The sequence below is a fragment of the Myotis lucifugus genome, unplaced genomic scaffold (assembly GCF_000147115.1).
Source record: "Myotis lucifugus unplaced genomic scaffold, Myoluc2.0 scaffold_1403, whole genome shotgun sequence".
NCBI lineage: Eukaryota > Metazoa > Chordata > Mammalia > Chiroptera > Vespertilionidae > Myotis > Myotis lucifugus.
The window spans coordinates 32529-42463 of record NW_005872451.1 but is presented as its reverse complement, the minus strand read 5'-3'; the positions used below and the strand labels follow the sequence as shown (position 1 = coordinate 42463).

General features: G+C 52.3%; 1 protein-coding gene across 5 annotated transcripts in view; it reads left to right on the top strand.

Annotated features, from left to right (window-relative positions):
• The first annotated feature begins 602 nt into the window (after positions 1 to 602).
• ARHGEF40 (Rho guanine nucleotide exchange factor 40) overlaps positions 603 to 9935 on the top strand; it is a 19619-nt gene continuing 10286 nt past the window's right edge. The window contains exons 1-11 of one of the 5 annotated variants that reach the window (XM_014449760.2): positions 603 to 748; positions 2875 to 3072; positions 3666 to 4917; positions 5065 to 5232; positions 5374 to 5494; positions 6638 to 6734; positions 6838 to 6918; positions 7028 to 7144; positions 8513 to 8608; positions 8691 to 8806; positions 9190 to 9316. In XM_014449760.2, coding sequence (XP_014305246.1) covers positions 665 to 748; positions 2875 to 3072; positions 3666 to 4917; positions 5065 to 5232; positions 5374 to 5494; positions 6638 to 6734; positions 6838 to 6918; positions 7028 to 7144; positions 8513 to 8608; positions 8691 to 8806; positions 9190 to 9316 — 2457 coding nt within the window. In that variant the 5' untranslated portion in view covers positions 603 to 664. The remainder of the gene's footprint in view (positions 749 to 2874; positions 3073 to 3665; positions 4918 to 5064; positions 5233 to 5373; positions 5495 to 6637; positions 6735 to 6837; positions 6919 to 7027; positions 7145 to 8512; positions 8609 to 8690; positions 8807 to 9189; positions 9317 to 9935) is intronic. The other 4 variants (XM_014449761.2, XM_006107746.3, XM_023748439.1 and 1 more) reach the window with 4 other exon arrangements.

Sequence of the window (9935 nt, the reverse complement as noted above, 5' to 3'; positions counted from 1 at the left end):
ACTCCAGAAGTATTCTCTGAAGAATTACTGCAGTGGGCGCTGCCAGGGAGCGTCCGCTGCGGGGGTGGGGTAGGGGGACACGGCCTAAGGGGTGCTCCCTGCAGAGAGGGGAGGAGGGGGAGAGGGAGGAGGGGGAGACGAGAGGACTGCCTGGGAGGCGCTCCCTGCGGGGAGTGGAGAAGGGGGAGGAGCACTACCGGGGCTGCTCCTCTGCTAAAGGAAGGGCACCCTCTGGCTGGGAGGCTGGAGGGAGAAGAAAGAGGAACTGGGCCAGGGAGAGCTGACTCAGTCTCTCTGGTCGCTTCTTTGGTCCGGGCGGCCTAGAGGCCTGGTCTCGGTGCTCCTGCCCACCGCCTCCCACCCCAGACCCCTCCTCCCCTCCCGCCGGTGTCGTTTCCTGTGGCTGAGACTCTCTCTCAGCCATGAGCTCACCGCCCCTAATGGGTTGCAGCTGCCTCGCTGCTCCAGCTCTAGCGCCCCGCTCCCCGCTGCTGGCCTCCGAGCGGACGGCCCACTCTGCCTCCCCTCCCCTCCTCTCCCCTTCCCCCGCCCGTCTCCCCCCGCCCCCCTCCCACGTTCACTGCGCTGGCCGAGTCCCCGGAACACTGGGGGTCTGTCTGCTCGCCCACACACCTTGGGGCTGGGTCTCTGTGTGACGCACGGAATGACCCTTTCTGGAGTGGCTGCCCTAGCTTCTCATGGTCAGGACTGGCTGGCAACTCTGGCTGGAGGGACCCGAAGCAGAATGGTATGCAGTTTTGTCTTCAGGGCAAATGCGGGGGCTGGGGATAGGGTAGGTAAAGAACTGGAAAAACTCTGCAGTGAGCATCCCCTTGCGCATTTACAGCGATTAAATCTGGTGAAGGAACTTCAAAGCCATCTTGAAGGAGAAATAAGTTTGCCTGAGGGGTAGTTGTCTAGAGTGTGGGATGGAGACAGATAACCCATTAATTCACTTAGGAGGTGAGTTTGGAGGAAGTAGGGCTGAGTCTTTTGAGACTGGGGCTCCAGGTGGAGATGGGCAGAGAGAGTCCTGCTGAAATCAGAAAAGATTTCAGCTCCAATACATACCATCAAGGCCTGCTTCTCCCTTCCCCACATGTTCCTTTTGTGACTTTTTCCTGTTTCAACTGTCCCCACCCAGTTCTTTGTAACCCAATCCCACATGCTCTGGAATGGGTGATTGCTTCACAGCCACTCTGGGAGAGGGGAGAGAGGGTGCTAGAAAGATTCAAGATACACAGCCCTCTAGTCCTCCCTCCCATCCAAAAACCATCTCTAGCATATGACTCATGGGTGGTGGCACCACCTCTTTTGCTGGGGGTCTCTGCAGACTCATGGATACAGAGAACAGACCGACAGCTGTTAGAGGGGAGGAAGTTGGGGGCTGAGTGAGAAGGTTGACTGGATTAAGCAAAGGAAAAAAAGACTCCTGGACATCAGTATGGTGATTACCAGAGGGAAGAGAGGGTGGGGGGAAGTGGAAGAGGGTGAAGGGGGCATAAATGGTGATGGAAGGAGACTTGACTTGGAGTGGTGAACACATAATATACAGATGATGTAGAATTGTATACCTGAGCCCTATATAATTTTATTAACCAATGTCACCCCAATAAGTTTAATTTTAAAAAAATAAAATAATTTTTAAAGAGTTTATTTGAGCCAAACTGAGGACATGCTTGGAAGCAAGATCTCAATAGATTGAGAAAATGCTCCTGAGAATGGCAGTTTGGCATTGCCTTATTTACATTTAGAATTAAAGGAGAAAATGTAAGAAAGTTTACATGAAATCCATTGGTGGTAGACTAAGGAGGTGGGAGAAAGCAAAGGTGGGGGGGATACCTGGGGTTGAATAAAAAGCAAAATGGAGATATATATACTTCTTTCACATTGACGGGTTCAGGGTAGTTAACATTTAACATTACAGCAACTAGAGATAATATGCAGGCAACGAGGCAGCAGTGAGTTTTGGCGCACCTGCTCTCTCCTGAGGGTGCTTATGCCTCCAAGTTGTCTGGAAATGAAGATTGCTCTGGCATTTGAAAGGTATGTTATCGTAGATGCACAAGAACAATGGGCAGGGCTCTATTAAAGTAAAGATTAACCTTTTACTAAGGAAGCTATAGGTCTGGCGCTTGACTACCCATCATGACCTACCCAGTTGGGAATGTATCATGTGTGGTTACTATTGGCCACTGAACTTGTCAGGTCTGCCATGTAGCCTCTTTTTCATTCACAATTAGTATTTTTGCTTTAAAATTTTTTTAAAATGCATATAAAACAATTAAATGTTGTATACCTCAACTGTGAGCACAGCAAAAATATCACCCATCTTACAGGAAAATAAACTGAGGTATAGAGGTTAAATGGATGGCCTAAGGTATTGTATTGTCAGTCAAAATTAAACTGCTATTTAATTTTTTTTAAAGATGGCGGGGGCGGGGGGTCTGTGGATGGTAGGCCCTGTGAGGAGGGGCTTGCAGGATGCTGTGTGAAAGCCCTCCACCCTCCAGAGCTCTCAGCCATAACTCAGTCCCCTGATATCCCAGTAGCCATCTCAACTCTCCTGGGAGGGCCTGTGCAATCAGCCTGATCCTTAAGATCAGAGATGGCCCTAATCAGAGACATGCACAACAAATTCTCCCTAGATCTCCACAGCCAAGGTCTCAGAGCTCTCTCAGGGAGTGCACTGCAAGGCCTGTGCACTCTGACTGGCCCAGCTCCACTCCCATCCTGAGCTCATTCAGCCAGCAGTTCCTGAGTGCCCTCTCTGTGCTCTCAGTGGGACCCCGGGGTGACACAGCCAGCCCCATACCAGCCCACTCCCAAGGAGCCATGCTGGGGTGATCTGCAGCCTGGTCTTGTCTCTCCCAGGAGCCGGAGCCCGTGGAAGACTGTGTGCAGAGCACGCTCGCCGCCCTGTACCCGCCCTTTGAGGCAACGGCCCCCACACTGTTGGGCCAGGTGTTCCAGGTAGTGGAAAGGACTTACCGGGAGGATGCGCTGAGGTACACTCTGGACTTCCTGGTGCCCGCCAAGCATCTGCTTGCCAAGATCCAGCAAGAAGCCTGTGTGAGTGACCATGCATTCCTGTTTTTCCTCCCTTAAGATCCTCTGCCTCACTCCGGAGACTAGGCAGGCTGACTAATCTCCCCCACCCAGAGACGGGAGCCTCCCTGATCCTGATCTCTCCAGAGGCACAGCCCCTCAGATATTAACACACAGACACTCATCTTTCTTGAAAATTAGCCCCTAAGAAATATCAACTCCCCAACACCCTGACCCTCCAGACCCAATTCCAGACATTTTTTCCCTCATATCAATTGTCAAGATACTAACTCTCCCAGATGTGGCTCAATAGAGATCCTTCACTTTTTTAGCTATAAAACCTCCTGAGAGTCTCTGAGTCCTCCAAGACAATGGTCTCTGCTGACCATGTCTTTGTCATGACTCAGTTCTTACTCCCACACATGGAATTAGCTTCCTACCACCGGAAAACTGACCAGTCCCAAGCCCTTCCTCTGCCACATGAACACCTGCTCCCCTGGGGCTATAACCCACCAGGCATAAGGCCACTCCTGCCTAGGATGGTTCCATTCTAACTGCCCCCTCCTGTTGGTTTCATCAGCAGAGGCCTGAGCACAGCCTCCCGTCTCTCTCCCCAGGCCCAGTACAGCGGTTTCCTCTTCTTCCATGAGGGCTGGCCCCTCTGCTTGCATGAGCAGGTGGTGGTACAGCTAGCAGCCCTTCCCTGGCAGCTGCTGTGCCCAGGGGACTTCTACCTGCAAGTGGTACCCTCAGGAGCCCAAGCACCCCGCCTGGTACTTAAGTGCCTGGCCCCAGGAGGTGGGCGTGTACAGGAGCTGCCTGTGCCCAATGAGGCTAGTGCCTACCTCTTCACACCTGAGTGGCTACAAGGCATCAATAAGGACCGGCCAACAGGTCGCCTCAGTACCTGCCTACTCTCTGCACCCTCTGGGATTCAGCGGCTGCCCTGGGCTGAGCTCATCTGCCCCCGATTTGTGCACAAGGGAAACCTCATGGTAGGACATCGGCCAAGCACGCTGCCCCCAGAACTGCCCTCCGGACCCCCAGGGCTCCCCAGCCCTCCACTCCCTGAGGACGCCCTGGGCACCAGGAGTCCTGGGGATGGGCACAATGCCCCTGCTGAAGGACCTGAGGGCGAGTACGTGGAGCTACTGGAGGTGACACTGCCCATGAGGGGGACCCCCACGGATGCTGAGGGCTCCTCGGGCCTCTCCAGAACCCGGACGGTACCCACCCGAAAGGGTGCTGGAGGGAAGGGCCGGCACCGGAGACACCGAGCATGGATGCACCAGAAGGGCCTGGGGCCTCCAGACCAGGATGGGGCACGCCCACCGGGTGAGGGGAGCAGCAGCGGGGCTTCCCCTGGGTCTCCCCCTGAAGCTGAGTCTCTCCCAGAGGCAGCAGCCCAGGAGGTATCTGAGCCCCCAGCAGAGGCTCTGGGGGAAGCCTCTGAATTTTGCCCCCTGAGGCCAGCGGAGGCTGGGGGAGGATTGAGCCAGGGATCTGAAGGACCACCCGGCACCCCGCGGAGAACAGGCAAAGGAAACAGGAGAAAGAAGCGAGCTGCAGGCAGAGGGGCTCTTAGCCGAGGAGGGGACAGTGTTCCTGTCCCGCTGAACCCTGGGGCCAAGGAAGAGACCAGCCAACAAGAAGCCCTTGTTAATCTGCCTTCACCAAGTGAGCATGAGCTTCCAGGAGGCAGCCTGGTTAAGGAGGAACTCGAAGGTTCGGAGAAGCCAGAGTCTGAGCTGAAAGAGGAACTCATACCAGCAGATGAAAAGGAGCCGCAGCCCCCAGAAGCCTGTGGGCCTAAGGAAGAGAAAGCCCAAGAGAGAGAGCAGAAGGGCCCGAGTCTGGTGTGCACAGCAGGTGAGGTGATACTGAGGCCAATGGGACAAGGGCCGAGTAGGTTAGGCCTCAGAAAGGGGGCTGGAGGAGAAGCAGAGGTGAGGCTGGGAGTGGAACAGCCATACTCAATCTCACTTCAGGCCCATGGCTCTGTCTGTGTCTGTGCAGGACCCACAGATCCCGAAGGGCTCCCCTCTGACCCTCCACCGCCACCTCAGGAGCCTGTGCAGGAAGTGAAAGGGGATAGGATCCCAGAAGAGGCACCTCCGGTTTCCATCTCTGATGACCCTGACATAGCTTGGGACCTGATGGCATCTGGATTCCTCGTCCTGACTGGTCAGTGAGCATCAGTGGTTGAAGGGAAAGGGAACAACGGAAGAGAAGCAGTTGAAGTGGGCTGCAGAGGGAGGCAGAGTGGATGTGAGGTAGCCAAAGCCTGCCTCCAGCAAGGACAGTCTGGCCATTTTGTGTCCGCAGGAGGGGTCGACCATAGTGGGCGAGCTCTGCTGACCATTACCCCACCGTGCCCTCCTGAGGAGCCCCCGCCCTCCCGAGGCATGCTGAGCACTGCTCTTCATTACCTGCACTCATTGCTCAGGTAACGGAGGCCCATTGCTGGCACCCTGGACACTAACCTCTTGGGTCATGAGGACTTTGACCCCTCTCTTCTCAAGACACTAACCTCCTGACATCTAGGACACCTATTTCTCAAAATTTCAAGTCACTGACTTCTGACTTTACTGACCCCCAACCCCCAGGATACCTACACAGATCCTTAAAATCAGCACTGCTGACTTTTAATATCCTGAAACACTCCCTAGACCAGCTGTGGGCAAACTACACTACGGCCCGCGGGCCGGATCCGGCCCGTTTGAAATGAATAAAACTAAAAAAAAAAAAAAAAGACCGTACCCTTTTATGTAATGATGTTTACTTTGAATTTATATTAGTTCACACAAACACTCCATCCATGCTTTTGTTCTGGCCCTCCGGTCCAGTTTAAGAACCCATTGTGGCCCTCGAGTCAAAAAGTTTGTCCACCCCTGCCCTAGACCAATGGTTCTCAACCTTCCTAATGCCGCGACCCTTTAATACAGTTCCTCATGCTGTGGTGACCCCCCAACCATAAAATTATTTTCGTTGCTACTTCATAACTGTAATTTTGCTACTGTTATGAATCGTAATGTAAATATCTGATATGCAGGATGTATTTTCATTGTTACAAATTGAACATAATTAAAGCATAGTGGTTAATCACAAAAACAATATGTAATTATATATGTGTTTTCCGATGGTCTTAGGTGACCCCTGTGAAAGAGTCGTTCGACCCCCAAAGGGGTCGTGACCCACAGGTGGAGAACCACTGCCCTAGACTATCAGGACATTGACTCACTTATTCAACAACTATTTATTGAACACCAAGAACCTATTAGGGACCATGCTACATGGTGGCATTGAATTTATTCCTTCCAGAGCAAAGAATTCTTAATTTTCCAGACCCTGACCTGTGACCCAATAGCCATGTGAATATAGGCTGCTGATTGCTAGGTCACACCATTTCTTGAACACACATCCCAGACTTTGGCCCTTTGCCCATTGCCTCCCAAACATACCAGGAACTAACTTCTGCGAACTAGTAACACTAAAGCCAGACCCTGTACTACTATTACACACACACACACACACACACACACACACACACACACACACGCTGCCTCCCTGGCTCTTCCTGCCCCCACAGGCCTGATCTACAGACACTGGGGCTGTCCGTCCTGCTAGACCTTCGCAAGGCACCTCCCCTGCCTCCAGCACTCATTCCTGTCCTCAGTCAGCTTCAGGTAAGCAACCCCTTGAGACAGGTACTTCTCCTGATCCTAACTCTTCCCTACTGGCCATCCCAGGCCACCCAGTTGCCCACAATTTGGGCTTTTCTTCCTTCAGGACTCAGGAGACCCCCGTCTCATTCAGCGACTGCTGCTTCTCAGTCATGATGACCCTCCGGCTGAGCTCCATGGATTTCAGGTTTGAGCCCCTCCCACCTAGTGCCCCTCAGTAGTGGAGAGAGAAGAGGTTAGCTGGAATCCAAGGGTGGCACCCAGGCGAGAAACCCCCTGCCTCCATATGTCTACAGGGTGCTGAGTTGCTGTCAGAGAATGATCTGAAAAGAGTGGCCAAGCCAGAGGAGCTGCAGTGGGACTTGGGAGGTCACAGGGAGCCCTCTCCCAGCCACTGGGTAGAGACACACCAGGTAAGCTACATTTCCTCCACCCAGGACACGGGGAGCCAGGAATGACCCCGCTAAGAACACTCTAGGAAACAAGGCAGATCTGAGACACAACTAAGGGTTGGGAAAAAGTGGTTTCCCTTCCATTCAATTCAACAAGTATACTTATGGCTCACAAACCATGAGCAAAATATGGTGCATGTACCTTGCGTGGGCTACTGAGGAAATGGGATGAGTATATTAAACAAAAATTTTAATTGATTTTAGAGAGAGAGAGAAACATTGATGTGAGAGAGATACATCTATAGGTTGCCTCCTGGGGATCAAACCTGCAACCTGATTCCTGACCAGGAATCAAGCCCATGACCTTCCCATGCATAGCACGATGCTACAACCAACTGAACCACACCGGCCAGTACTTAAATAAATTCTTAATATGATATTAAGCTGCATGTGAATTTTGGTGGGAGATGTCAGAAACAACTGAAGAACTGCAAAATAGCATCACTGGGGTTCTGGAAAGAGTTGAGAACCAGGAAGTCTGATTCTGGTTCCACATGACGTTGGATAAGTTACTATATACCACTTCATGAGATGGTGCCTTTCTGTACCTGCTCCCTGCACCAACATCCAGGCCTCAGGATTCTCCCCCACAAAGGACATCTATTGTGATAAAATTTCTGATTCTATGAATCTAAATGTATACAAGAAAAGAGGAGTAGCCGGGCCCGGGGTGGCTCAATGGCTGAGCGTTGACCTTTGAACCAGGAGGTCGTTGTTTGATTCTTGGTCAGGGCACACGGGTTGTGGGCTCGATCCCCAGTAGGGGGCATGCAGGAGGTAGCCAATCAATGATTCTCTCTCATCATTGATGTTTCTATCTCTCTCTCCTTCTCCCTTCCTCTCGGATATCAATAAAAAATATATATTTTAAAAAAAGAAAAGAGGTGTAAACCTGATCTGAGCCAAGTATTAAAGGAGGTCTGAAAAAAAAGAAGTAAGGGAGGTCTGTAACATGGTCTCTAAGTTATGTACATGGGACCTGGATCTAAATAGGCGGGGAGGAGGGTTTTATAGTGTAAGGACCCAATGCAGACAAAGGAAAGGAGCCTCATGTTTACTAAGCTCCACACCGTGCCAGGCCCATGCTGGGTGCTTACACAGCAGCATCTCTTTAAACCTCACAAAATCCCTTATGTCTTATCTGGACTTTACAGTTGAGGACACTGAGATTCAGGGGGGTTTCTGGACCTGCCCAAGGTCATACAATTAGTAAGCAACAAAGTCACGAAATGAAGCCAGCATTGGCTCCACAAAGGTCCCTGGGGCTGCCCCGTGTGCTCCTTGTGCTCCACTCTGCCCCTGGACTCCATCCCTGTGTGCGTGTTTCAGGAAGTGGCAAGGCTGTGCCGGCTGTGCCAGGGTGTGCTGGGCTCTGTGCGGCAAGCCATTGCGGAGCTGGAGGGAGCGGCAGAGCCAGAGGGAGAGGTATGAAGTGAGATGGGGCAACAGGGCATGGGGTGGGGACTCTCTGGTGGAAGCCCAACTGTCAACTGTTCCCTGCTCCCAGGAGGCGGCAGGAATGCCGGAGCCCCTACAGAAGGTGCTGGCAGATCCCCGGCTGATGGAACTGCAGAGGGATGGGGGTGCCATCCTGATGAGGCTGCGCTCCACCCACAGCAGCAAGTATGAGGGAGGGGCAGGTGTGCTGGGGCAGGTGGACGTGGCAGGTGGAGACACAACAGAGGGTGGCCAATAAACCTTAGCTGCCAGAACATTCTTACTGAGCATGTATCTGGACAAGATAACATGCTTTTCCACTTATCTCATAACCCTCACAAGGTCCCTATATGCTAGTTATGATTACCAATGGGGATTTGGTGGGTCAGAAATGTTAAATGTCTTGGCCAAGGTCAGTCAGTAAATGAAAGAGTTAGGATTCAAGTCCAGGCCCACATGATGACTCATGATGCTGTGCCATCTCTCTTGTTGGGATGCGATGATGGAATAGGGGTGGAGGGGCTTGACAAGGAAGGGCAGTGGTTCATTCTGCCCTGCTCCTTCCTCAGGCTGGAGGGCCCAGGCCCAGCTACACTATATCAGGAGGTAGACGAAGCCATTCACCAGCTTGTGTGCCTGTCCAACCTGCACGTGCAACAGAAGGAGCAGCGGCAACGCCTGCACCGACTCCAGCAGGTAAACCAGGACCCCCAGATCTCTTACTCCACCTGGGGGCCTGGCCTCCAGCATCCCGCCCCCCTTTCACTGATAGAGTTGATGGTGTTCTCCTAACCTGGCTTGGTTGACTGACCCTCCCTCTCTCCTTACCTCCCCTGGAGGTTAGTCGTGGTCAGTGTGAGATTCAGCACGAGGGAGATAGTATCTATCACAGGACCAACAAAGAAGAGAAACCACATCTCCCCTTCCCATTGTATGTTTGATCAAGTCTCCTTAAAGTTTGTGAGAGATGCTCAGTATCCTAGGGGGTCTGGGAAGAGCTGATTGATCCTGCAGTGCCTACCTCCTTAGCTTAAAAATAATAAATGACTATTGATACCAGCTCTTTATTCTGCCACCCATGCCCCCTCAACTCTTATGTCTTTATTGATTTCAGAGAGGAAGGGAGAGGGAGAGAGAGATAAAAACATCACTGATGGAGAGAACTATTGATCGGCTGCCTTCTGCACACCCCCAAAAACCAATGAGTCACTCAAGGCCACAACCTGGGCATGTGCCCTGACCGGGAATCAAACCGTGACCTCCTGGCTCATGAGTCACTCAACCACTGAGCCACACCGCCCAGGCTCAACTCATA